Source organism: Daphnia magna, linkage group LG2 (assembly GCF_020631705.1).
Source record: "Daphnia magna isolate NIES linkage group LG2, ASM2063170v1.1, whole genome shotgun sequence".
In the NCBI taxonomy this organism is placed as follows: Eukaryota; Metazoa; Arthropoda; class Branchiopoda; order Diplostraca; family Daphniidae; genus Daphnia; species Daphnia magna.
Window position 1 is genome coordinate 15,006,513 of NC_059183.1, and position 27,681 is coordinate 15,034,193.

General features: G+C 37.7%; 3 protein-coding genes and 1 non-coding gene across 8 annotated transcripts in view; 2 read left to right on the plus strand and 2 right to left on the minus strand.

The window, feature by feature from the left end:
- LOC116917159 (protein bric-a-brac 1) overlaps positions 1-2,179 on the plus strand; it is a 29,691-nt gene extending 27,512 nt beyond the window's left edge. For 3 of the 4 annotated variants that reach the window (XM_045169972.1, XM_045169971.1, XM_045169974.1), the window contains exon 8: positions 34-2,179. In XM_045169972.1, coding sequence (XP_045025907.1) covers positions 34-698 — 665 coding nt within the window. In that variant the 3' untranslated portion in view covers positions 699-2,179. The remainder of the gene's footprint in view (positions 1-33) is intronic. The other variant, XM_045169973.1, reaches the window with a different exon arrangement.
- Positions 2,180-11,140: 8,961 nt separating this feature from the next.
- On the minus strand, positions 11,141-20,792 carry LOC116917158 (1-phosphatidylinositol 4,5-bisphosphate phosphodiesterase classes I and II). Of its 2 annotated transcripts, none has more exons than XM_032922527.2 (23): positions 20,400-20,792; positions 20,258-20,335; positions 19,970-20,179; positions 19,412-19,545; positions 19,136-19,223; positions 18,951-19,051; positions 18,707-18,870; positions 18,486-18,632; positions 18,259-18,410; positions 17,936-18,100; positions 15,133-15,397; positions 14,812-15,018; positions 14,523-14,732; positions 14,270-14,424; positions 14,031-14,195; positions 13,780-13,960; positions 13,577-13,704; positions 13,344-13,479; positions 12,940-13,258; positions 12,708-12,837; positions 12,438-12,610; positions 12,219-12,363; positions 11,141-12,137 (listed from the first exon to the last, which is right to left on the minus strand). In XM_032922527.2, the coding sequence occupies exons 1-23, from the start codon at positions 20,496-20,498 to the stop codon at positions 12,030-12,032; spliced, it is 3,660 nt and encodes a 1,219-aa protein (XP_032778418.1). In that variant the 5' UTR covers positions 20,499-20,792; the 3' UTR covers positions 11,141-12,029. The 2 variants fall into 2 exon arrangements, with proteins under 2 accessions (XP_032778418.1, XP_032778417.1); XM_032922526.2 differs by having other exon boundaries at positions 14,812-15,021; positions 20,400-20,791.
- An 810-nt stretch (positions 20,793-21,602) lies between these two features.
- On the plus strand, positions 21,603-26,393 carry LOC116917160 (EGF domain-specific O-linked N-acetylglucosamine transferase). Its single transcript, XM_032922529.2, has 9 exons — positions 21,603-22,741; positions 22,806-23,440; positions 23,509-23,680; positions 23,767-23,900; positions 23,965-24,214; positions 25,069-25,473; positions 25,535-25,677; positions 25,743-25,957; positions 26,046-26,393. The coding sequence occupies exons 1-9, from the start codon at positions 22,349-22,351 to the stop codon at positions 26,306-26,308; spliced, it is 2,610 nt and encodes an 869-aa protein (XP_032778420.2). The 5' UTR covers positions 21,603-22,348; the 3' UTR covers positions 26,309-26,393.
- Positions 26,394-26,706: 313 nt separating this feature from the next.
- Trnal-uag lies at positions 26,707-26,786 on the minus strand. The gene has a single exon. It is a non-coding gene; the product is annotated as a tRNA-Leu (tRNA).
- Between the last annotated feature and the right edge of the window lie 895 nt (positions 26,787-27,681).

Sequence of the window (27,681 nt, forward strand, 5' to 3'; positions counted from 1 at the left end):
ACTTGATGTCTTTTGTCTTGTTCCAAATCTTAGGAGCGTCTCTCTTGGCCGGTGGATCTTCTTATCCATCAATGCGATCAGTAGCCGGACCGTCTTCTGGTGCCAACGCAGTGAATGGTATCATGGCTGATTTAATGGCCGGCAATGGACCTGTGGGACTCACCAATAATACCAACAACAATATGCAAAGCGGATCTGGATCGAGTACTGGTTGCGTGAGTGGAAGCAGCTTAACACCGTCGTCGCTGTTCAACGCCCTTCAACACGAAGTTGCCGAAGAGACTCGATTGGCCGCTTTGAACGCCATGACTCAACGTTTGATGACTTCACTGGAAGGTACGTCGCGGTTTCATCATGCTGGCCATAGGCGTTGCTTAACTTCGCGACGTGATCCAGGTGACAACTTCGGACTGGGCGTGTCATGTAACCAACAACGGGCTGCCGGTGGCATTCAAAATCCAGCGGCTGCAGCAGCAGCCGCCCTGGAGGCGGCAGCTTGGTTTGGTCCTAGCAGCAGCTTTAGCGGTCAACTGCCCATCGTCGATTTAGCTGCCGATGACGTCACAGTAGCGGAAGATGATGACGTTGATGAAGAAGACGATGACGCCGTACAACACCTGGCCTCTTTCGGAGCTCATCACAATCCAGCAGTCACCAATCCAATCCATTCCAAACAAGAACAGCTGTTTGGAGAATAGTTCTTTTGTTTGTTATCTAGAAGATAAAAAAAGACGTGAATTTTATTTTAATATTCCCAACGTCATGAGAGTTGAAGTGAAAATGGAATGACGCTAATGTTAGAAAAATAGTGAGATTCTAAAATTGCACTTGATATCTTCATTGGTCGTCCGGCAAAATTTGTTGTCCAGTGCAGATTTTAAATTTAATTAGATTTTTTTTTTTTTCAGTTATCGCACAGATTGTTGATTTAGTTGACAGGTGACATTTCTACGACGGTAGACAGCGATGTCGATCAAGTGTCTAATTTCTTTACGCACCACGTGTTTTGTTTTTTTGTTGTACATTCGTCTTTAATGAACGCACCCAACCAAAATTTTATTTACACGTTCGGTATCTGTGTTTAAAAAAGACCCGATCTCCTGTATTGCCATCAAAAGACTAAAGGACCATATTCTCTCGGCACGTGTAGACAATGGCAATTTCCCGTCCTCACCCAAAACAATTGAGATCGCAAAATTGAAATCGGTGTTTGGTCTTTCACGTTTAGACTCTCGTCAGTACGAAACGGTCGAGAAAGACGTCGTTTTTACGCACTGACTGTCGTTTCTTTGCATTGATTCAATCGTCCCACGTGAAAATTAGTTGTGAATTTGTTCAAATCGTTGGGAACTGCGTGCTAGCTGTCCTGTTTAACTATGCATTTAAAAACAGTTGAAACACGATCGGGACAAAGACGAGAAGATTTCATACTAATGTTTAATGGATAATTCTTAAATGATCCGACCTGCCAATAATCACCGCCCACACAATTTATTTACATGAAAGAAAGGGGGGTTTCCCTTTAACCGAATTTCAGACTGACGCCATCCATGCGTCACAGAGACAAGACGGTAGACTCGTCTTTTGACTTTTGTATCTAGATTTCTTGTGCTTTATTCGATCGAGATGACGGTTGTCAACAAGTAATTAAAAATAAAAACTAACACTGTGAATATTCGTTTGTAACTGGTAGCATAAAATCTTATACAATCTGACAATATCCCCCCCCCCCCCAAAAAAAAACACTACATTTGTCGGGTTTGAGAATGCCTCTCAAATTAGAGAATGAATGATGGTCGATTTGATGCCTTTTTGTTTTTTGGTTTTCTTTGTGTGATGAAAGGTAATAACTATTCTTATGCGCACCTTCCCTCGTTTGGTTTCGTTTCGTCTGTGACCTATAGAAATTGTTGAACGATGTCGTTTTATTGACTCTTCATATTTGGTTTATCTTTTTCAACGTTACTGTGTCTCACTTTTTTATTTTTTCCTTGGCCACATATTGGTATTTATTATTGATTGCTGCATTACTGACAGTTTCATATGCTTTTTGTGCCACTGCACCAAATATTCATAGTTTTCTTTGTCCCGTTTTACGGCGCCTAACATTCGTCTATTGAAGTAAGATCTACTAATTGGAGGCTACGTAAAATGTGAATAAACGAGACATTAATTTAGATTGTAAACGTACCGAAATCACCCATTGGTGAATAATAGATTGCCAATTAAACAAACAATATTGAGGTCACAATGTTCGAGTAAAAATAAAATAAAAAATTAAGTTAGCGAAAACTTAGGCCAGTCGTTGCCAGTGAAACAAGAATGACGAAAACAGACTGGCAGACACGATAATCGTGAAATTTTAATAAACCTTGACGAAATTTGAGGGGGGAAAGGTCGTTTTCGAATAAAAACGCAAGCGAAGTAGTTTTAACGCAAATTCCTTTTTAATTGTAATTACTCAAAAAATAGAAGTCCCACATGAAAAAGAGTGCATTTTTGGAATACTCGTTGAATTTTGAATCTAATCATATATAGTTTTCTATATTTTAAAGTATTTTAAAAGAAAACGAAAAAAGTCTCAAAATTAGCTAAACAAATTGACCTCTTCGAATTCGCTAAAAATTTCAAGTTATGATCAATATTTAACGCTGAATGCGGGACAAATGTTAGTTTTCTCATCAAGCCAGCTTTTTTTAAATAAATGTGACCAACGCATTGCTGGCGCGCCATCACTGCCGTTTTGTTTTCTACGTTTATTTTGAAAACTATAAGCCTCACTTAAAAAGAACTTGCGTATCGTTATTTTTGGTTTATTACGAATCGAAATCGTGTATTTTTTTACTAGATCTAAAATTAGAAAAAAATTTCCCGATAGGATTCTGTCTAGATGGCCTCATGTTTCCCAATAAGGATTCTGTCTAGATGGCCTCATGTTTCCCAATAAGGATTCTGTCAAAATGACCTCATGTGTACTACACTGTACTACACCATCGATGCCGATTTTTCCGATATTTTTTCTCAATCGATGGCGATTGCTGTAATAGGGATTTTAACACAGGTTTGAGAGCATGGAATACGGAACGCCGTTTGATCCATTTTTTTATAGACAACTCTTATCGCTAGCTGATCGTTTATGTAGCAAATAAAATAGCTAACTAGAACTGCCATCTAACGTTAAAAACGACACTAATAAGAGGGATTTGAATAGACCACGCCTTCAACGAAGGAGGAGTCCACTACATATTGAATTTATCGATCGATTGTTAGGCCCATTTCCATCTATTCATTGATAATCGGGGAAGGCACCGATCACCCATATCACCGCACCGAGCACCGAAATCGCTTCCCCGATAAAGATTATCCCCGCACCGGATCGACAAAAAAGCTCCCCGATTGGCACGGGGCCGAGTGCTACTAGGGCTCGGCCCTGATCACATTCTAATCGGGGACACCGCTAAGCCTCACCGATTAAAATGAATCGGGGAAGTTCGGTGCGGATCGGTGCTATAATCGGTGCTGCACCGATAGCACCACTTCAGCCATAGGGGGTTAGTCTTACCAGTGACCTTGAGTTCTGATAGGCCAACGAGAATCACGTGACTAGGGTCACATTTTGTTTTTTTTTCGCCGCAGGGCAACTTCCAATAGATTACAATTCATTGACAATCGGGGAAGGCACCGATCACCCATTTCACCGCACCAAGCACCGAAATCGCGTCCCAAATAAAGATTATCCCCGTACCGGATCGACTAAAAAGCTCGTTAAAAACCCTAAATTAAGTTGTTGCGCTAACAGGGTAACAGCACTGTTTTCGTTAATTTTTGAAACGGCTGGTATAATGAGAAAACCAATCACTAAATCGAAATCAGCGTTTAATTTCGATTGTGCCGTGTGAATTTTGGACAATTTCAAGAGATTTCATTTTTGGCCGATTTTGACAAAAGTGGGAAGGCTATACCCTTCCCACTTTTTCATTTTTGGCCAAATTTCAAATTTTGCTTAAAATACATGAATTCGATTCAGAATTGAATGAAAATCATGAAAATCAGGTTTATTTTTCTATTGGTCTTATAGTTTTTGATTTAAACGTTTAAAACCCTAAATTAAGTTGTTGCGCTAACAGCACTGTTTTCGTTAATTTTTGAAACGACTGGTATAATGAGAAAACCAATCACTAAATCGAAATCAGCGTTTAATTTCGATTATGCCGTGTGATTTTTGGATAATTTCAAGAGATGTCATTTTTGGCCGATTTTGACAAAAGTGGGAAGGCTATACCCTTCCCACTTTTTCATTTTTGGCCAAATTTCAAATTTTGCTTAAAATACATGAATTCGATTCAGAATTGAATGAAAATCATGAAAATCAGGTTTATTTTTCTATTGGTCTTATAGTTTTTGATTTAAACGTTTAAAACCCTAAATTAAGTTGTTGCGCTAACAGCACTGTTTTCGTTAATTTTTGAAACGGCTGGTATAATGAGAAAACCAATCACTAAACCGAAATCAGCGTTTGATTTCGATTGTGCCGTGTGAATTTTGGACAATTTCAAGAGATGTCGTTTTTGGCCGATTTTGACAAAAGTGGGAAGGCATACCCTTCCCACTTTTTCATTTTTGGCCAAATTTCAAATTTTGCTTAAAATACATGAATTCGATTCAGAATTGAATGAAAATCATGAAAATCAGGTTTATTTTTCTATTGGTCTTATAGTTTTTGATTTAAACGTTTAAAACCCTAAATTAAGTTGTTGCGCTAACAGCACTGTTTTCGTTAATTTTTGAAACGGCTGGTATAATGAGAAAACCAATCACTAAATCGAAATCAGCGTTTAATTTCGATTATGCCGTGTGATTTTTGGATAATTTCAAGAGATGTCATTTTTGGCCGATTTTGACAAAAGTGGGAAGGCTATACCCTTCCCACTTTTTCATTTTTGGCCAAATTTCAAATTTTGCTTAAAATACATGAATTCGATTCAGAATTGAATGAAAATCATGAAAATCAGGATTATTTTTCTATTGGTCTTATAGTTTTTGATTTAAACGTTTAAAACCCTAAATTAAGTTGTTGCGCTAACAGCACTGTTTTCGTTAATTTTTGAAACGGCTGGTATAATGAGAAAACCAATCACTAAATCGAAATCAGCGTTTAATTTCGATTGTGCCGTGTGAATTTTGGACAATTTCAAGAGATGTCGTTTTTGGCCGATTTTGACAAAAGTGGGAAGGCTATACCCTTCCCACTTTTTCATTTTTGGCCAAATTTCAAATTTTGCTTAAAATACATGAATTCGATTCAGAATTGAATGAAAATCATGAAAATCAGGTTTATTTTTCTATTGGTCTTATAGTTTTTGATTTAAACGTTAAAAACCCTAAATTAAGTTGTTGCGCTAACAGCACAGTTTTCGTTATTTTTTGAAACGGCTCGTATAATGAGAAAACCAATCACTAAATCGAAATCAGCGTTTAATTTCGATTATGCCGTGTGATTTTTGGATAATTTCAAGAGATGTCATTTTTGGCCGATTTTGACAAAAGTGGGAAGGCTATACCCTTCCCACTTTTTCATTTTTGGCCAAATTTCAAATTTTGCTTAAAATACATGAATTCGATTCAGAATTGAATGAAAATCATGAAAATCAGGTTTATTTTTCTATTGGTCTTATAGTTTTTGATTTAAACGTTAAAAACCCTAAATTAAGTTGTTGCGCTAACAGCACAGTTTTCGTTATTTTTTGAAACGGCTCGTATAATGAGAAAACCAATCACTAAATCGAAATCAGCGTTTAATTTCGATTATGCCGTGTGATTTTTGGATAATTTCAAGAGATGTCATTTTTGGCCGATTTTGACAAAAGTGGGAAGGCTATACCCTTCCCACTTTTTCATTTTTGGCCAAATTTCAAATTTTGCTTAAAATACATGAATTCGATTCAGAATTGAATGAAAATCATGAAAATCAGGTTTATTTTTCTATTGGTCTTATAGTTTTTGATTTAAACGTTAAAACCCTAAATTAAGTTGTTGCGCTAACAGCACAGTTTTCGTTATTTTTGAAACGGCTCGTATAATGAGAAAACCAATCACTAAATCGAAATCAGCGTTTAATTTCGATTATGCCGTGTGATTTTTGGATAATTTCAAGAGATGTCATTTTTGGCCGATTTTGACAAAAGTGGGAAGGCTATACCCTTCCCACTTTTTCATTTTTGGCCAAATTTCAAATTTTGCTTAAAATACATGAATTCGATTCAGAATTGAATGAAAATCATGAAAATCAGGTTTATTTTTCTATTGGTCTTATAGTTTTTGATTTAAACGTTAAAAACCCTAAATTAAGTTGTTGCGCTAACAGCACAGTTTTCGTTATTTTTTGAAACGGCTCGTATAATGAGAAAACCAATCACTAAATCGAAATCAGCGTTTAATTTCGATTATGCCGTGTGATTTTTGGATAATTTCAAGAGATGTCATTTTTGGCCGATTTTGACAAAAGTGGGAAGGCTATACCCTTCCCACTTTTTCATTTTTGGCCAAATTTCAAATTTTGCTTAAAATACATGAATTCGATTCAGAATTGAATGAAAATCATGAAAATCAGGTTTATTTTTCTATTGGTCTTATAGTTTTTGATTTAAACGTTAAAAACCCTAAATTAAGTTGTTGCGCTAACAGCACTGTTTTCGTTAATTTTTGAAACGGCTGGTATAATGAAAAAACCAATCACTAAATCGAAATCAGCGTTTAATTTCGATTATGCCGTGTGATTTTTGGATAATTTCAAGAGATGTCATTTTTGGCCGATTTTGACAAAAGTGGGAAGGCTATACCCTTCCCACTTTTTCATTTTTGGCCAAATTTCAAATTTTGCTTAAAATACATGAATTCGATTCAGAATTGAATGAAAATCATGAAAATCAGGATTATTTTTCTATTGGTCTTATAGTTTTTGATTTAAACGTTAAAAACCCTAAATTAAGTTGTTGCGCTAACAGCACTGTTTTCGTTAATTTTTGAAACGGCTCGTATAATGAGAAAACCAATCACTAAATCGAAATCAGCGTTTAATTTCGATTATGCCGTGTGATTTTTGGATAATTTCAAGAGATGTCATTTTTGGCCGATTTTGACAAAAGTGGGAAGGCTATACCCTTCCCACTTTTTCATTTTTGGCCAAATTTCAAATTTTGCTTAAAATACATGAATTCGATTCAGAATTGAATGAAAATCATGAAAATCAGGATTATTTTTCTATTGGTCTTATAGTTTTTGATTTAAACGTTTAAAACCCTAAATTAAGTTGTTGCGCTAACAGCACTGTTTTCGTTAATTTTTGAAACGGCTGGTATAATGAGAAAACCAATCACTAAATCGAAATCAGCGTTTAATTTCGATTATGCCGTGTGATTTTTGGATAATTTCAAGAGATGTCATTTTTGGCCGATTTTGACAAAAGTGGGAAGGCTATACCCTTCCCACTTTTTCATTTTTGGCCAAATTTCAAATTTTGCTTAAAATACATGAATTCGATTCAGAATTGAATGAAAATCATGAAAATCAGGTTTATTTTTCTATTGGTCTTATAGTTTTTGATTTAAACGTTTAAAACCCTAAATTAAGTTGTTGCGCTAACAGCACTGTTTTCGTTAATTTTTGAAACGGCTGGTATAATGAAAAAACCAATCACTAAATCGAAATCAGCGTTTAATTTCGATTATGCCGTGTGATTTTTGGATAATTTCAAGAGATGTCATTTTTGGCCGATTTTGACAAAAGTGGGAAGGCTATACCCTTCCCACTTTTTCATTTTTGGCCAAATTTCAAATTTTGCTTAAAATACATGAATTCGATTCAGAATTGAATGAAAATCATGAAAATCAGGATTATTTTTCTATTGGTCTTATAGTTTTTGATTTAAAGTTAAAAACGTTAAAAACCCTAAATTAAGTTGTTGCGCTAACAGCACTGTTTTCGTTAATTTTTGAAACGGCTCGTATAATGAGAAAACCAATCACTAAATCGAAATCAGCGTTTAATTTCGATTATGCCGTGTGATTTTTGGATAATTTCAAGAGATGTCATTTTTGGCCAATTTTGACAAAAGTGGGAAGGCTATACCCTTCCCACTTTTTCATTTTTGGCCAAATTTCAAATTTTGCTTAAAATACATGAATTCGATTCAGAATTGAATGAAAATCATGAAAATCAGGATTATTTTTCTATTGGTCTTATAGTTTTTGATTTAAACGTTTAAAACCCTAAATTAAGTTGTTGCGCTAACAGCACTGTTTTCGTTAATTTTTGAAACGGCTGGTATAATGAGAAAACCAATCACTAAATCGAAATCAGCGTTTAATTTCGATTATGCCGTGTGATTTTTGGATAATTTCAAGAGATGTCATTTTTGGCCGATTTTGACAAAAGTGGGAAGGCTATACCCTTCCCACTTTTTCATTTTTGGCCAAATTTCAAATTTTGCTTAAAATACATGAATTCGATTCAGAATTGAATGAAAATCATGAAAATAAGGTTTATTTTTCTATTGGTCTTATAGTTTTTGATTTAAACGTTAAAAACCCTAAATTAAGTTGTTGCGCTAACAGCACTGTTTTCGTTAATTTTTGAAACGGCTGGTATAATGAAAAAACCAATCACTAAATCGAAATCAGCGTTTAATTTCGATTATGCCATGTGATTTTTGGATAATTTCAAGAGATTTCATTTTTGGCCGATTTTGACAAAAGTGGGAAGGCTATACCCTTCCCACTTTTCCATTTTTGGCCAAATTTCAAATTTTGCTTAAAATACATGAATTCGATTCAGAATTGAATGAAAATCATGAAAATCAGGATTATTTTTCTATTGGTCTTATAGTTTTTGATTTAAACGTTAAAAACCCTAAATTAAGTTGTTGCGCTAACAGCACTGTTTTCGTTAATTTTTGAAACGGCTCGTATAATGAGAAAACCAATCACTAAATCGAAATCAGCGTTTAATTTCGATTATGCCGTGTGATTTTTGGATAATTTCAAGAGATGTCATTTTTGGCCAAATTTCAAATTTTGCTTAAAATACATGAATTCGATTCAGAATTGAATGAAAATCATGAAAATCAGGATTATTTTTCTATTGGTCTTATAGTTTTTGATTTAAAGGTTTAAAACCCTAAATTAAGTTGTTGCGCTAACAGCACTGTTTTCGTTAATTTTTGAAACGGCTGGTATAATGAGAAAACCAATCACTAAATCGAAATCAGCGTTTAATTTCGATTATGCCGTGTGATTTTTGGATAATTTCAAGAGATGTCATTTTTGGCCGATTTTGACAAAAGTGGGAAGGCTATACCCTTCCCACTTTTTCATTTTTGGCCAAATTTCAAATTTTGCTTAAAATACATGAATTCGATTCAGAATTGAATGAAAATCATGAAAATCAGGTTTATTTTTCTATTGGTCTTATAGTTTTTGATTTAAACGTTTAAAACCCTAAATTAAGTTGTTGCGCTAACAGCACTGTTTTCGTTAATTTTTGAAACGGCTCGTATAATGAGAAAACCAAATCACTAAATCGAAATCAGCGTTTAATTTCGATTATGCCGTGTGATTTTTGGATAATTTCAAGAGATGTCATTTTTGGCCGATTTTGACAAAAGTGGGAAGGCTATACCCTTCCCACTTTTTCATTTTTGGCCAAATTTCAAATTTTGCTTAAAATACATGAATTCGATTCAGAATTGAATGAAAATCATGAAAATCAGGTTTATTTTTCTATTGGTCTTATAGTTTTTGATTTAAACGTTAAAAACCCTAAATTAAGTTGTTGCGCTAACAGCACTGTTTTCGGTAATTTTTGAAACGGCTCGTATAATGAGAAAACCAATCAATGAGAAAACCAATCACTAAATCGAAATCAGCGTTTAATTTCGATTATGCCGTGTGATTTTTGGATAATTTCAAGAGATGTCATTTTTGGCCGATTTTGACAAAAGTGGGAAGGCTATACCCTTCCCACTTTTTCATTTTTGGCCAAATTTCAAATTTTGCTTAAAATACATGAATTCGATTCAGAATTGAATGAAAATCATGAAAATCAGGTTTATTTTTCTATTGGTCTTATAGTTTTTGATTTAAACGTTAAAACCCTAAATTAAGTTGTTGCGCTAACAGCACTGTTTTCGTTAATTTTTGAAACGGCTGGTATAATGAAAAACCCAATCACTAAATCGAAATCAGCGTTTAATTTCGATTATGCCGTGTGATTTTTGGATAATTTCAAGAGATGTCATTTTTGGCCGATTTTGACAAAAGTGGGAAGGCTATACCCTTCCCACTTTTTCATTTTTGGCCAAATTTCAAATTTTGCTTAAAATACATGAATTCGATTCAGAATTGAATGAAAATCATGAAAATCAGGTTTATTTTTCTATTGGTCTTATAGTTTTTGATTTAAACGTTAAAAACCCTAAATTAAGTTGTTGCGCTAACAGCACTGTTTTCGGTAATTTTTGAAACGGCTGGTATAATGAAAAAACCAATCACTAAATCGAAATCAGCGTTTAATTTCGATTATGCCGTGTGGAACTTGGCGACCAGGCCGTACCCTATCGGGAACTTCCTGAACGGAGTGAGGGCCCCTAGTCGATAGGGATTAGGGAACCCATACGTATCGTACAACCACCATGCACATCAACTTGAAGACGTATTCATGCATTAGAAACCAGATTCATAGAGGGGATGGTTCGTTCGCTGCATCGACTTTGGTCTTAAGGCTTGGTCGTCAAAATTCTCCTTAACGATGATGATGGCACCTAGTGGATTTTAACTAAACTACATGTCAATCATAGGCTAGCTTGTACCAATATATTTAAAAAGGACGATTTCTGCGTCTACAGAATTCAAAAATACTTCATTCACTGATGATTGAACGGAACACAACTACAAAAACACTTCTCTGAATGAAATATTTTGAATAAATATAACACAAAAGACTTACCAAACCCGCTCCACTGCCTTTGGCATCCTCATACAGTATCGCCTCAAAATTTGTCTTTTCAATGACGGCTTACCCAATCCATTAGAATTCCATGAACGATGACTTGCGCTGTCAGCTAATGTCCATTATATTGATGATATATAGTATAAGTCCATGTATTTGGAGACACCGATACAAAAGAAGACAAAAAAAATTAATAGGGAGCAAAAAGAAATGAATGAAAACTGAATGAGGTGATGTTCAAATACAATTAGAGAGGAGAATAATAACAATTTAAGCAGGAACAATAAATCGACCAGCTAGCAACAGACAGCCACTACATAATTGCAATATTGAATCATATTCCTTTGGCAGGTAAACGGCCGGTTCAATATAATTTAAATTTAACAGACAGGTGGCTATAAATTTATAGGCCAATCACACCTTTTTTCATTCTCCTTCAAAAGCACCTTTGATGATTGTGCGCCAATCATTGTTAACTGGAGAAATAAAGAAAAATTGCGATATACAGCTAAGTCATATATGAACAGGTGACTAAACTGCACAAAATTTTAAAACCAGGTAAGGAAATCAAGAATAGATTGTCTTCTACTATTATCACTTACGAACATTTAAATAGGATATTCAGTCGCTCCAGTCGGTAAAACTTAAAAGTATGGTTAGACGACTACAATGCTTCAAATCATGATAATTCATTGTACGTAATTGTCTACTCAGACTTTCGGTTTTGAGGATCCAAACAAACGGATGATTAGGGTTGTCGTTATTCCCATACGTTAAAACCTCGGCAATTTTACAGCACTCTTGCGATCAAAATTTTTCAACCCTGAAAATATATCAGGATGGCTTTGGCGCTTTTAAATATGTTATATTGGTAGTATTTGTTTTTCCCTTTGGTCCGGAACATAGAAACTCTGAAACGCCGGAGAAAACTTCAGCGAAATTTCGGAAATTACATCGACTCTAACATACATATATAGAATATATGGGATTTGTGCTTCTAAATCTGTGTCAAAAAGGATTTAAATTCAGCAGTGGGGTTTGCACATAGGTCCTAAAGATAACGCAGCATCGAAAACGTCATCAGAGACCACAGATGTCGAACGCTCGCTCTCTCGACTAATGCTCATGTAGTCCTATGGGAAAATTGTGCTCTATTATTCGGTTGTCCGGCTCTTATGAACGCAAAATGAAGCCCAATTTGATTAAGACAATACCTTCACTCTTTCCTCCTCAAAGCGTTTTTGTAGTTCTTCATACTGTCTTCTCAGTTCTTTTTCTTTTTTTTCAAACTGTTGTTCCAATCGCTCGTGTTCCACAACGCCTTTACGAACGATTTCTTCTCGTTTTTCACGTTTCATTCTAATTATTTTTAAACGAAAGATGTAAAATAACTTCTGTGAAAAATTTCAAACGCACCGAAGAGGAAGCCGTACCTATCAAGCTCGTCTTTGTCCTTATGTCGCTTATTTAAGCTTTTGAATTCACGACTAACTTGGGCATGAATGGATTTCGTTGCTCCACCAACTTGGGAATCGTATTGTTCCTTCAGCAATTTTAGCTGCTTTTCTTTGGATGCCACAATGCACTTTTCAAGTGTGGTATAAATCTTACAAGAAAAACATTGAAAAGTTATAAACACACATACACAAAAGGCGAATTAGAACTGACTGCTAACAAACTGTGACAATCACGCGTCAACTTACAATTTCATGGTAATGCTTTCTCATATTTGTTTTTTCTTCGTTGAATTTCTGCAGAATTGGCGGAAGCCTTTGAGCGAGCAGAGATTCTGCCGATTCAGTAGACGACCTCACGCTAGCGGGTTCTTTGTTCCTGTTAAACGTACATTATGTCAAAATACAATGTCACTTTCACTTATTTAAAAAAAAAAAATAAATAAATAAATAAAATAAAAATAAAAAGAAGTTTACTTACAAATTCTTACTGGAAATACGCTTAATAAGCCGGCTAGAGGTTTTAGTGACTTTGGATTTGGTTATTATGCCCAATTCCTCTTCAAGTTTGGTCTTTTCCTTCTCAAATTCCTTTTGTAGGTCGTCTAATTTCTTATTCAACTTGTCACGTTGTTTTTTCACATGTTTGTTCTCAACCAACTTCTCGAACGTTTCGGCTACAACCACGGGCTCAGATTCCATGTCTGACAAACCCGGACTGGACGGACCCAAACCTGAGATGTCTCGGAATTCGGGTCGAAGAATACTGTTTGCTTTCAATTTTGTTGAATCTTGGCGCTCTTTAAAATTAATATAAAGAATGACGATAAACAACTTAAATATGGAAGAATATGGCTGATAAGTTAGTAACGTTATTGAAGTTACTTGTAGGAATATTGTCTGCAACAGTGGATACCGGCATATCGCCTTCTAATGAAGGTTGTTGGTGAGCGCGAACTTTGGTATCCACATCTTTGTCCTCTGCATCTTTATCACTCGTTAATTTACTATCAACCTCGTACTGCAATGAAAACATTTTTAAAACGCACAAATACGATTAAAGGCCAAATTTCACAGAAATGATTATCGACATAGGAGGAACTTTAAACAAATATTACTTCAAGTGGGTCTTCCATTTCCCCGGTCAAAATACTGAGTTGCTTGGAACGCTTTTCTAATTCAGATTGATACTTGATCGGATTTGCTAATGCATTGGCAAAGTCTGACAAACCATCTGGAATATAGTCTGTCGTAATAAACAGAAGGTGTTCCCCATAAGTTAATTTCATTTTTAAGCTGATGTAAATGGTGGAATACTAACCTTTGACCATAATATTGACAAAGAGAGTTGCCAAATTCAACGGTTGTCCCCCATCATTTCGCAAACCCAAATGCCGGTAACCGGGACACAGCCCTGTCACTGGAAGCACTCGATGGCCTAGGAGGCGGCCAGAGTCTTCATAAACTGCAATACGCAGGCAAGCTAAATCCGGTAAAACCACCTAAACAAAAGTGGAGATAATGTATGAAGGCGATCCACAGAGAAGAAGGGATTCACATTTCTAAAATTACTTTGTTGAAAACGAAAGGCTCTTGATCATAAATAGGATTAATGCCGTTATTCAGAACGGTTTTTGTGCGGAAGCGCTTACGGACCGTATCGGCCGGAAGGCCGAACATGTCGACTTCCACATACGTAGATACTCTTTTATCAGACAAGAATTGGCCAGATATCACCTAAACGTTGTTTTGTTGCAAAGAATAAAAGTCAATATCATTTTTTTTTCTGATGTGTTACGAAAAGAGCATACTTGCACCGAGACTTTTCCGGCAATAATACCATCGACTGTGGACTCGGCAAAGGGATCAAACTTGCGATCCATTCTGCGCATAAACTGCGGTTTTAATAGATACCCCGTTCGTCCGTTCATTTCAAAAATTCCTAGATTGAGCTGCATTGCCAAGTCTATACGTACAACGAGTTTTAAACCAAAAGGAAAAAAAAACAAAAAAACTTTTCATTACAAATAATTCATAATAACAGTTGTGAAGGGTTATAAGGACCTAGTGTTTGGAAGTTCAGTGCCACTAGCTGGCACCCCGCATTCCAGAACACGTGCGGCATAAAGTTGGAGGAATCGACGCGCGTGCCACGCGGATAAACGCGGCTTATCTGTCGCTTGTTATAGTTGACGAACTCGATCGGATGCTCTTTCAGAAGAGCGGTCGATTGCGTTTCGACAAACGACGACATCTCGTAGCTGCGATTGCGGCCTGAAATCAATGCAAGTAAAAAAAAAAAAAAAAGATATCTAAGCGAGTGGCTGCCTCAGATTAGTCGTGGCTGACATACGTTCAGCATGCTCGAATGAATGGAAGTGGATGGGTTGGACATAGTTGACCAAAGCTGATATCTCGGCACCAGCTTCCGTTTCCTTGCCAGCTGTACCCTTATCCTTTTGAGCTTTTTCCCGGAGCCTGATTTCCTCTGGGCTAAGATTGGACAGTGTCGATGATTCATCTTCGTCGTCGCTCTCGCTGCCCAATTCAAGTTCTTCGGCTGCTGCAATTGAAAAATATAAAGACACCACGAAAAAAAAAGAAAAAGGCTAAGGCGTTAGTAAACTTGCTCCTGACGAAGCTCTTCTCCCCTCTCAATTCTTATCAAGATCACCATGAATGATTGCATCCTCCTCTTCGGTGACGCTGTCCTTGCTCTCATCTCTCTCCACTCGGGGTCGCGGGATTTCACCGTTGCCTTGCGGCTGTAAAGTGCTGCTACTGACAGATCCACTCGTGACGGCCAAAGCTGAAGCAGCCACTGCCACTCCTTTGTCTATATCTTTGGGCGCTCGATGATGCTGATGTTTTTTTTTATTCTTGATGATTATCTTTCGCTTCAACTGAGCTGGCGACGGAAGAGGCACTCCAGGCTCCAACTTCAAAGGAACAAAAGAAAAAATTGTACGGAACATGAAATCCACATCTTAAGAAGTCCAATATACAAGTAGAAGGCTAAAATTCTTTCCGTCGTTTTGGTGACGCTGTACTCGACTAAGTTACAACATGGTGTGGTGTAGTAATAGAACCACAGTACGGAATTCTCATACTTTCTTCTTAAGCTTTCAACTAGATGAAAAACTCGTTTTCATGCAAATGCTGACGAGGTTAGTATAGGCTAAGATCCATTAACCAAAACAGGGACCCAAAAGCAGAACGTCTGTCATATCGAAAACGAGCCCACCAAAAGACAACTACACACATCGGCTGGCATCTAAAAAAACAAACAAAACGTGTTAGACTTAGTTTAAGGATTCTAATTGATCCCATTCCTGTGTTTTCATTCTTTAAAAGAGCGCTACTTAGAAAAGCTCCATCAAGGAATTTTCTTCCGAATCCCATTTTATCGCCCGATTTGCTTCCGACGTCTGCTCAAAATAATTGAACATTCAATGAAAGCGTTCAACAATTCAAAAGCGACGAGTCGGATGTTCCGGGTATTCATCAAAAGTGAACATGCCCCGTGGCTGTGGAACTACATACAATTCATCCAACGAAATGGTTCTAGGTTCTTGCTGAAAATAACTAGGATTGCTTTCCTACGATAAAAAGAATAAGGAGTATTCGAACACTTTCTTTGGGCGGGGAAAGGGAATAATGATTCGACAAAATCATGAGAAACGTCATTAACCATTGCGGAGAAAATCCTTTTCATGTATGACAGACCCACATTCCAAAATGAAAGTTCTGATAATCCTAGACAGCGTTTCACCTACGATGAAGAGACAAATTAATAACCTATGGTGGAAATGGAAAGCACTTGGGGTTGATATCGATTTCGCCCAAAAGCGGGCTTGCCCATGACCTCAATCAAAATATCAGCAACTAGAAATCCAACGTAAGCGTCGATCAGCAATGAAAGAAGGGGAACGATAACGAGCCTTGTTCCAACAGTTAATTAGTAAGAAGGTATACTAGGGCTGAGAACGATCAGACTAAATTCAGGGCAGATCCGGTTACAGTTATCACTTAGACACGCTTACGAACCAATCATAGGATCTCAAGAGCATTCTAATTATTACTTGTAAGCTTAAAAAAGGTTGAATGCATTAGATCGCGGACCCTTTATCGATGGGATCGGGATATGCTTACACAGCGTTATAGATACTAAAATAATTTAATTCAAGTAAACGCTCGACATTTTCAGTGCAAAACCTATTTCATGCATCATGAAGCAAATGAATAAATCAAAGAGACTAAAACAGTCGAAAACGTTATGTAATATGTATAGACTAGGCAACTACAGCGACCGTACAGCAAAGGTGGGAAGCCTGTGCACGCTTATCGATCGACAGTTGTGTGATCGGGAATTCAACAACTGACGCACCAAAATCTACAACCGAGGCAGAGATGGGTCGTCATATGTTGCCATCTATTCCATATCCGCTTTGATTTTGCTATCGAAAAGACCAAGTTTATTTTTTCTTGCCTATTGTCGATACGAACTGGACAGATCAATCGTGCCTTGAATTGAATTGCTGATTCCAGTTGTTGGTCCGTCGATGGACAACTGGGAAGAAAACATGTATCAGCGTTTGTTGGAGCGCACACAGCTGTTTCTCAAACGGAGGGGGACTACACGGACTAGTTCTGTTTGCTTTTGCCTTGTCCAGGCGATTGTTTGCTTTTGCCCCCGCCCTAAGTTGGCCACACGATGGCAACACACACCGATTCATTTCTCAACCAATAATCCCGTTCTCGTTTTACAGTTTTTTCTCCTTGTCCTTTTAATACCCAGTATAATGTTTCTCTTTGCTTTTCCATGCGATCCTCAGCGCCGCGTCACGTAGGGAAGAGCCGATGACGTCAAAGAGTTCAGGATTCACGCAACTAGGAAAACGAGTCAAAAGCGGAATAAAAGGAACGAAGACGGGAAGCGGGAGAAGGGATGGATCGGGCGAAGAGAAGATGAAAAGGAATGGAGGAATGATAGGTGGAGACGAAGAGACGAGCTAGCTTATGAAAAACGCTTCTCGCGCCTCAATATTGATCGCGCGAAGAAGAAGTGCAATTGAGATAAAAGATATTCCCAATTTGAAAGGCCGAATCGGACATTTTTCAGAATTGGCTCTCGGATACAACTATAGGCTTCTTTATCATCTACGTATTCTGGTTGAGGTAAACAAACCACAAATTTCACCGCAAATGCGAACTATAGACACAATGAGAAGAAACATGAAAATCGGTCAATGAAACCGACACATAGACGATAACCCGCATTCAGCTTTCTCTTCACCTTAATCATTTTCGACAACCCAGACATAGAAAACATCTGTTCGTAATAAAACTAAGCTAAGCAGATAAATTTAAATCCAAAAGATAAAAATGCAGTACGGCTGCCACCGATATGATAGCTAAGCACTTCAGAATAACTTTATAAAAAAAAAAAGGAAAATATGAATAATTAATTCACTTACAGGATGGCTCTCCAACGCCTGATCTAGCATCATTTCCCCGAAGTATTCGCGACAGTATTGTGCTATTTTCGCCTGCTGTTTGGGATTGCAATGATTCTCAAACGAAAGAATCACCGGATATTCCGATGTTTTGAAAGCACTCTCAGCAATAGCTTCGATGACGTCCTGTTTGAAACGTCAAAAACAAGGTACATGATTAGAAGTAATAAAATGGGTTGTTAGATTTTCTTTTGTTTAACTTGCACACAGTAATTGAGAGTGGGTTTGATAAGGACTGTGATTTTTTTCTCGAAATTCTATTAAGTAATGACATCGGATATTACTTTAGCCGGCACTTCGGGTACGAGGGTGTATCCATGGTAGATAATGGGATCTTCATTCTTGCCATTCCAGAAATCAAGCTCAACGCAGCGACATCCGCCGAGTAGCGTTTGTCGGTAGATTTCAACCGACGACTTTCCGGTGAACTGATGTCCTGTTGACACAACAGTTCTGGGTTTACATCTGCTATAAACTCAGCAAAAAATTTGAATCAGGTCGTGTCACTTACCAGTCAGATACGTGTTATGGGATGAGTTGACGAAATAGTGGCAAAGAGGCTGTTCCATGTCGTGACTGAGATCAAACTTGTCGGCCGACACGATCGAGTTATCCTCGCTCAAAAGGAAGCGCAGAAATCCTTCAGAACTTAACATTCCTGTTGCAGTAATGAAGTTACAAATGGGCAGTATAGCGAAATGCGGTCTTTAGACAAGTCGTTGACGGAAATACCTTTAGGTGTGTTTGGGGAATCAGGTTCGTACTGGTGGAAAAGGTCTCTGGCCCGATCAGGATTGGCATACGGATAGAGGATCTCGTTGAGTCGGGGATCACGCTGGTAGCTGTTAAGAAACTCGACGAATTTTTCTACGGTGATGTGCGACTTTGTACCGAACCTATTAATACAATATCCGCTGTCAAATTCCTAATACCGATACAAGAACCACCGTCAAGCTTTCCATCTTACAACACTTACAATTCTTCGAAGATTCGCTCAACTTCCTGTCTTCCTGTCAACTTCTTATAGAATCTATAAAAATCGTCGAAACCAAATTGCGATAGGGAAATTGCATCGTCCTTCATAAAAAAATTTAAAATAAAAATAAATAAAGAATGCCTTTTGTAGTTGCAAGTTTTAATAACATTTAAATAACTAATTACTTTTCCACTAGCCAGCCCAGTTGAGTCAAGAAACGCCTTTTCAACTCGTCGTCGATCGTCTCTATGCTGCGCAAAGGTTCGAACAATGCTGGCATAAAAAAAGACAAGGAATGTAAACAATGAAAATATATGAGGCTAGGAAAAGGCAAAGGAAAAAGTTAAAAATGTACAAGAAAAAAAAAAGAAAAGAAAGAAAGAAAGAAAGAAAGAAAAGGGAATGGTGCGCGCCTTGGCGATCGTAAAGGTAAAAAACAAATCAAAAACAAAATCTATTACTTTTTCACGGCAATTTTTCCTCCTTTATCGGCCTGAAGGGTTAACCGGACATGGGCTTTTCGCAGGAAATAGTGCACAGAGCCATTTAATGCCAGCAGATTGTTGGCCATTTTCAATAAATCATCTGTCCATTGCTAAAGGTAGGAAGAAATAAAGTTAACAAATAGAAAGGTGCAAGCTAAGATTAGCCAAAAGCTTACAAACGAAATTAGTAACTCAAACATTTATAATTTGCCTTTGCCATAGATTTATGGGCAGGGAAGATGGCTATACGTACGAGAGTTATCATCCTAATTTACCACCAGTAGAGTTTAAACACATAGTAGCAATAAAAATATAAGTAAATTCTTTCAAGAACCTATTAAAACCCGTCATTCTTGAATAAAAAGACAAACATATTGTTGATTTGATTAAAATATTCCATCCCTTGTAAACGGCGATTTATGCGACCGTATCGAACAATCAAATCATCCTAGTATTACTCAGTTAGAGAATAAGTTCAACAAACAAGGAATAACGACATAAATTCCTCATGATTTGGGTAGCTGTTTTGCATACCTTGGCAGTCTCCTTCTTTGAGGTGCAGAAATTGAAGAAGGAAATATTGACAAAATCAGGTCCATATGACACAGTTAGGGTTTTGTCTTCCAGTGAGTCTTGGGAGGCCCCCATAGTGACTTGATCACGCATTTTAGGATCCTTGGGAACCTTGGCATAATGCCCAGTTCTTGTGTCTCTAATGGTGCACATGTCCAATATTTGAGTTTCCTATATTTGTGAAAAAGATACCATTCACCCCAAGATATTAGCAATATTTGCTAAAGAAAATTAAAAAATTGTTGTAACCTCATTCTGATCAGTCCAGTAAAGAAAGTATCCATTAGGATCTACTCTCAATGTTACAGCTGTGACTAATGATGAGTCCTACGAATATAGATGACAATCAACATTTGGCACCACATACAGTAGGATTGGAAATGCAATATACCTCATCCCATTTGATGAACTTTTCACCAGCAATCATGGAAGGAGGAACGGAAACATGTTTCAGCTGAAGCACATGAACACCTGGCTTGGAATCAGCCATTGTCCCTAGATCTTGGATTGCACTTAACAGACCAAGTTCACTGGAGCCGCCAAAATGTATACTGTTTTTAGAAAATCATGTTGTTGTACGCTATCGCACCAATCTGAAATTCTAGGCTGAGATCGCATCAAACTAGTTGTGACTATGTGCACTGTACACAAAAACAACAAAATTGGGTAATAGTGTAATCTATTAAATGCAACTAGACACTATTTGCTGGCCGTGCCCAGCGAAATAACGGAGCTCAACATGTCACAACTACTCTGCCCGTCTAACTGGATGGAGAATCGGCAGTATTATCAGTCAGCCAAATGAAGGTATCCTTGATACCATCAGGCCGAACAACTTTGCTCTTTGCAGACGAGGACGGTGAGAATGATATGCTGCCTTTTTCCCAGGCAAAAATTTCCAGAGAGCCAATGAAAGCTATTTCTGACAGCCAATGTACCCAGTACCACGTAGCGGTAAGAAAAATAATTGCTAGAAGGTCAGGTTTAGTCGGATGGTATTTCTTAGCTTTTGACTCAGCTTTCTTGACTAACTGTCAATACTTCTACTAGAACATGATGCCATAGCACGGTAGCACCGTATACAACAATGATAAAGTTCCTGTTTTCAGGTTATTTTTTGCTGTCTAACGACATTACATGCAAGGTTCATGATTCGTTATTCCTTTTTTTCCTTTCGGTGATTAACATGAGTATACAATCTACAATGGCCAGATAAGAATAGAAATGACGGCTTATGAGAGAAAAATGCTTTTTATTTCACCAATACACTGCTGTTGGGAATTCATGCCGAATTTTATTTTACCATTCTCTCTTGGTTAGGGCTTGACTACCAAAAGGTACTGGCGCGACAGATCCACCCCCCCTCCCCAGCTTCGCGCCAGTACCTTCCGATAATAAGCCGGGTCGCAGGTAATCGGGGTCGAGCCCTACTCTTGGCTGAGTGCGATTTTTCAATCGGTTGAGATTGAAGTCTATCCCTTTTTCATGAAAATGCCAGATCCAGGCAATAGATGGTAGCATCCTCCGATTTAAATTTATTTTCTCCAAACTCCAATAGCCTTTCACATCTCAATCTGGTGTCTCTTTGACAGGGGTCTATCTAATGGTCTACTAAATAACGAGTCATTGGTAAATCATTGGTAATCGATATAATACGGGGCTTGTGATTCAAGTTTTCAACGCCTCGTCATTATCTGCCATTCAAATCCAAGTTGTGTTGTATATATGTTAATTCTTAATTGTTACCTGCTCTTGAACTATTTGAGCTATCATTTCTGTACGTGTTTTCCGCAAATTAAATGTATGGATTATTACTAGTTACGTTACTCTTAAATACGTTTTGAAGTTCATTTGTATCGTTCCCTTCAGAGTTCAGATGCCTTTATTTTGACACACTGCATGTAGTACCACCACAGGAACTGTCTTTTTGGTTGTCTGCTCTAGTTATAATAAACTGTCAACGTTCTGCTGTTTGTTGTTACTCTGATTGCTTGATAGGCGCTGGTAGGCGTTGTTTTATTTGAACTTTCGTGTGTTGCCCAGCCCTACTGTGTTTCAGAACCTGAAGGCGTTTGCATTTTTCAGAATGCATGTGCGATGTTAAAGAAGTGACTGACGGATAAACAACAACCAAGCCGCTTTCGGCCTATTAGTTACCCAACTGCCATTGAATATTTCCGAGTATTAGCTATTATTTCAACATAAACTTAGTTTGTATAAGTTCATACAGGAAACTGAATCGAAGAGCATTTACTTTTTTTTCTGTTGACCCTGTTGTGCTAAAACACTTATCTTGGTAGTTGGATCCCATGCACACATAAAAAATTGCAAAAGCACAAAATGTCCATGGAAGCAAGAATCACTATATTCTTAAGCCAACTGATTAGTGTGTTAATTCTAAAAGAAATAGTTTGTGAGTGGTCACCAGAAACACTTGATTTACCCCATTCCCATCTCACACGATTCCTTAACACATTAACGGATGAAGCACAAAAGTGCCACAGCAGTAATAATTGCATTTACAAAAATGTACTAGACACAGGTTTATGCTGGGGATATGAAACAAATTGTCCCCAGCATTTAGGCTATTCAAATGCACATTGCCCTGGTGATCATAAAGGGTGGGTTAGTTCGAAAAACCAACAACTGCAGACATTTATCAACCAAGCAGATTTTGGGTTTGTTAAACAACAAATCTTATCAAAAACAACAATGTGTGAGCCTACAGCTGATGTAAGTCTTCTGGTATTGCTACTTTAATTTCATATACTTCATACTGTTGTTAATTTGTTATTAGGGGGAATCTCTTTTGGAGTGTTCCAGCTACCTCCAATTCTGTAGCGGTAAAAATTTGTATCTGGATTTTCGGGATTTACCCGCAAGGAAAGAGTCATTTAGATATAAGATGGATGTACTCAAGAAAGGTCAGATTGGAGGAAAATGCAAGTTGGATAAATCTCGCCTACACTCAGAAGCCACGCATCAAAGTCCATTGCAATCTTGGGCCCCAGAGATCCAACATTTTGAAGAACTTTCAGATATGGTAAACGAAGAGTCACAAATCTGTGATGTCTTCATAGATAAGCCAACTTTCATTATGAAAATTGACGCGACTGTTAACATGTACCACCACTTCTGTGATTTCTTTAATTTATACACCTCGTTGCACGTGAATGGAACACACAGTAAAATGTTTTCACGAGACATCAACATTCTGATATGGGAAACGTACACGTACCATTCCAATTTTGGCATTACGTGGTCAGCGTTCACCCAAAATCCGCTCATGAATCTCAGGACATTTCAGGGAAAACGCGTTTGCTTCCGCGAAGCTCTGTTCCCACTTTTGCCTCGGATGATCTTTGGACTTTATTACAACACACCAATCGTCTGGGGTTGTAAAGAATCTGGATTATTTCATGCATTTTCGAAGTTGAATTTTGATTTTTAACATATTTTTCTTAATGATCTATATAGTTTCCGTTGTTTTTTGTTACTAGATTCATTCTGCACCGTTTGAAAATTCCCAAACGGACGGCCATTGATCAGGTTGTAAAACCTAAAATCAAAATCTTACTACTCTCACGAAATACTCAGTATAGAAGAATTCTTAACGAGCAAGCGCTCCTTGATGCTCTAAGATTGAGTCCCCGCCAATACTCCGTTAAAAGAGTACGTTTTATGAATTTAAGAACGTTAAACAAGATCTATTGTTATAAGAATTGTTTTGTTTCATTACTTTTTTATTTATATCTTAGGTTGAATTCACTCATGAAACAGATTTTCGCCATCAATTGCGGGTGATCCAGGACACGGATATCTTTATTGGAATGCATGGGGCTGGCCTCACCCACTTATTGTTTCTCCCCGATTGGGCCGCAGTGTTTGAGCTGTAAGATAAAAAGATATTTAAGTAAAAGGTTTACCGTTAAGGTAATGAATTTTGTCTGCGGTAGGTATAATTGTGGAGATGAACACTGTTACGCTGATCTTGCTCGCCTTCGTGGAATTCACTATCAGACCTGGACAAACCACGTTAAGTTGCAGCCACAAGACGAAGGCCATCATCCGTCTGACGGTGGACCTCATGCTAAATTCACAAATTATTCATTTGACAAGGAAGAATTTCTTCGCATTGTCGATTTAGCCGCCGATCACGTTGCTAATCATCCTGCGTATCGTCATATGCTTAGTCATCTACGCGAATCAGCTACCGGTTCTCAACATCTCAGATCAGATGAGCTTTGACGAAGTAATCTTTTGGGGAAAAGTTTCTAATTTTAAAGAAATTCTTCTTTGAATAGTGATGACGGTTATATTAACTTGTGATAATGAACTGTAAGAACAAGCTGCAGATAAGTCAATAATAACAATGCTTATGCTTGAAGCTTTCTTTAGCGACGAAAAACAAATTATTAAGCGGTTCCAATATTTCTGCAACAGCATCGCTTCGAAAGAAATGTGAAGAACAACAGTAGGTGCCCAAATAAATCTGATTCCCATTAAAAAATAATCATAATAAGTGTGTGCTGCCAAACATAAAATTCCTGTTGCGTTGGCCACTAGAGGCGCTTCCACCAAAATGGATCAAAGGAGTAAAAAAGGGCCGTAGCATTAGGGCAAAGTATACAGGGAGTGGAGCAAATGTAGGTATTCGTGGCGCAAGCTTAAGGCATTTGAACGACCATCTTCCCACATCAGCTTGAAACGTCAGCAATTCAATCCAACCAATCAGATTGATACACACGTTACTGTTAAAAGTTAAGGCAGACGTCTCTCAGATTTCGGCGCGTTGCATATACTACTAGGAAGTGTCAATACTTGCTTTTGTTAATAGTGGTTGAAGTGAATATTTATCACATTCTAGGTAGACGCCGCTCCTTATTCACTTAATCAAGAAACTCATATTTGATCAGACATTATGGAATTGAAAGTGTTATTTATTTTTTGTCTTGGACTGGGAACCGTTTTAGCTGGGTAAGTAGCAGTGCCGTTTACGTTACAAGTAACCGGCATAAACTTAGAAAATTTTATGTTTACAGTTTGCGTGACCTTTTTTTCCATTGAACAGACGTGATTTTTATAAAATCCTTGGAATTCAAAAATCAGCTACTACTAACCAGATCAAGAAAGCATACCGTAAATTGGCCAAAGAACTTCACCCTGACAGAAACCAAGGAGACACAGAAAAGGCCAGTGCCCAGTTCCAAGACCTTGGAGCTGCATATGAAACTCTTTCTGACCCTGAAAAGAGAGAACTTTACGACCGTTGTGGTGAAGAGTGTGTTTCAAAGGAAGGTGCTGGTGGAGGTGGAATGGATCCATTTGCTAGCTTCTTTGGAGATTTTGGTTTTGGGTTTGGTGGTAATGGGAACCAAGGGCAAAGAGAAGTAGCTAAAGGAGCAGACATTGTGATGGATCTTTTTGTCACACTTGAAGAACTTTATTCTGGGAACTTTGTTGAGGTGCTATCTGTTAAAAGGTTAATTATCAACACTTTAATTATCTGATTTAAAAAAAATATAGATAACACATAATAAACCTGTTCTAAAACCTGCCAAAGGTACTAGAAAGTGCAACTGTAGGCAAGAAATGGTAACACGTCAGCTGGGACCAGGGAGGTTCCAAATGATGCAACAAGCTGTCTGTGATGAGTGCCCCAATGTGAAGTACTGAAATTTGGTGTAAATACTGAGTATCACGGTTGTGAAAAATTACTTTTCGTTTACATTAGGCTTGTCAATGAAGAGAGAGTTCTCGAAGTGGAAATCGAACAGGGAATGACGGATGGTTCAGAGCAGAGATTCACAGCTGAAGGCGAACCACACACGGATGGAGAGCCTGGTGACCTTCGCCTGCGAATTCAGACCTCTCCACACTCTGTTTTTGAACGACGCGGTGATGACCTATATACAAATGTCACGATCTCTTTAGCTGATGCGCTAGCCGGTGAGCTTTTTTACTAGTTGTTCCGCAGCAAAATCACAAATACTAATAATTAATATTATTTGTTTTTGGTTCGCCTTTTTGTTCTTAGGATTTGAATTAGATATTGAACACCTTGATGGCCATAAAGTACATATCGTCCGTGACAAAGTGACTTGGCCAGGGGCCCGTATTCGCAAGAAGGGAGAAGGAATGCCAAATTACGAGAACAACAATCTTTTTGGCATGCTATACGTGACATTTGATGTACAATTTCCCAAAGAAGAACTAACAACTGAGACCAAGGAAAAGCTTCGAGAACTGTTGTCTCAAGATTCAATCAACAAAGTGTACAATGGCCTCAGAGGGTTTTAAAGTTCTTCGATGCTTTTCGTACATGTAAATTTTTTAGAAGTAATTTTTTTTTATTGAAAACATGGTTATGTCCTGCGATCAAGTATTTATGTTTGTTCCATCGTATTACTATTGATAGACGAAAGGCCTGACATGGCATTTCTGAAAAGTTTTAGACGCCAGTATGCTGCCCTTTTCTGAAGAAAATACTAAAACAAAACACCTTGAGTGCTATTAATTTTAGGGATTCTCATTGAATTCGAGTGATATATTTCGTAGTGTGTTTAGGAATGAAATTAGTAGTGGTGTCGTTTCAGGCGTTTATACACTACCATCAAGGATTATTACGCCCATTTGAAAAAGATTATGAAAAATGAAATAATCTTTGTTCTTAAACAAAAAATTAAACAAAAATTTCTTGGCAGCGGTGGGATTCGAACCCACGCCTCGAAAGACTGGTGCCTAAAACCAGCGCCTTAGACCGCTCGGCCACGCTACCTGTGAAACAGTGGTTAGAAATAAACATCAAGTTCTCAGTTAGCATAAGCAAAATTTAAAATGATTCCATCACCAGGCTATCTTAAGTTGTTTAATAAATGTGTTTTCGGTTCTTTTCAGACACGAGAATACTTAAAGGCTGCTGATACTGATTATCCAAACAGTACTATATACGTTGGTTGGAATCGAAATATGGGGTAACGAGTGGTCAAAGTCTAGTTAAGTTACAAGCGTCCACAAACGGGTATCCATGTGTGAAACAAATAAACTATTTCACCTGTCTCTGTTTGTAGCTTTAAAGAGCAGAGAATGTACCGGGAACAAGAATGTTTTATCCTTTGACTCCCCGTCCCTACAGTTCATTTCCCGGTGTAATTAGATCTATTTTTCGAAGCCATGGTCATTTGCGGTAAATAAACGTATGCGTTTCAGTTAAGCACTATCATCCTTCTTTACGCATTGCATTTTTTACATTCGTATGGTAATGTAAGCAATTTCGTGCTGACTCCTGGACTTCCAGCCGTTTATAGTTAGATGGGCAGGATAGCGATCGATAATTTAACAAAAAAAACAGCGTTAGGGACAACAAAATACGATCAGGAAACGATGGCGATACAAGTATTGCACGTTTTACATGCATTAGGTGAAAATTTTCAACAGATTTCACAATACGGCAAAGTAATAAATGCGTACATCGTAAAACAAAGCACAGTCAGCTAGTCAAGCCAGACGATCCAGCTGGCTGATTTCAAGTTTTGTCGCGCAGGACGACGAACCCGCTCCCGTATAAACGAGAAGCCCCTAGCTCTCCTCCGTTCAGAGAAACAGTCAAATAAAAAGAGAGAGAGAGAGAGAGAGAGAGAGAGAGAGAGAGAGAGAAGAGAGAGTAAAGAAGA

What these genes read in the sequence shown, in the direction of transcription:
- LOC116917158 (XM_032922526.2), bottom strand. Translation starts at nt 20,498, where the DNA reads ATGGCTGATTCCAAGCCAGGTGTTCATGTGCTTCAGCTGAAACATGTT. An exon ending in AGTTCATCAAATGGGATGAG is followed by an intron (nt 20,336 to 20,399) that starts GTATATTGCATT and finishes CTATATTCGTAG; the next exon opens with GACTCATCATTAGTCACAGC. An exon ending in TTGAGGAGGAAAGAGTGAAG is followed by an intron (nt 12,138 to 12,218) that starts GTATTGTCTTAA and finishes ATTTTCCCATAG; the next exon opens with GACTACATGAGCATTAGTCG.
- LOC116917160 (XM_032922529.2), top strand. Translation starts at nt 22,349, where the DNA reads ATGTCCATGGAAGCAAGAATCACTATATTCTTAAGCCAACTGATTAGT. An exon ending in ATTCTGGGAACTTTGTTGAG is followed by an intron (nt 25,474 to 25,534) that starts GTGCTATCTGTT and finishes AAAAAAATATAG; the next exon opens with ATAACACATAATAAACCTGT. An exon ending in GATGAGTGCCCCAATGTGAA is followed by an intron (nt 25,678 to 25,742) that starts GTACTGAAATTT and finishes CGTTTACATTAG; the next exon opens with GCTTGTCAATGAAGAGAGAG.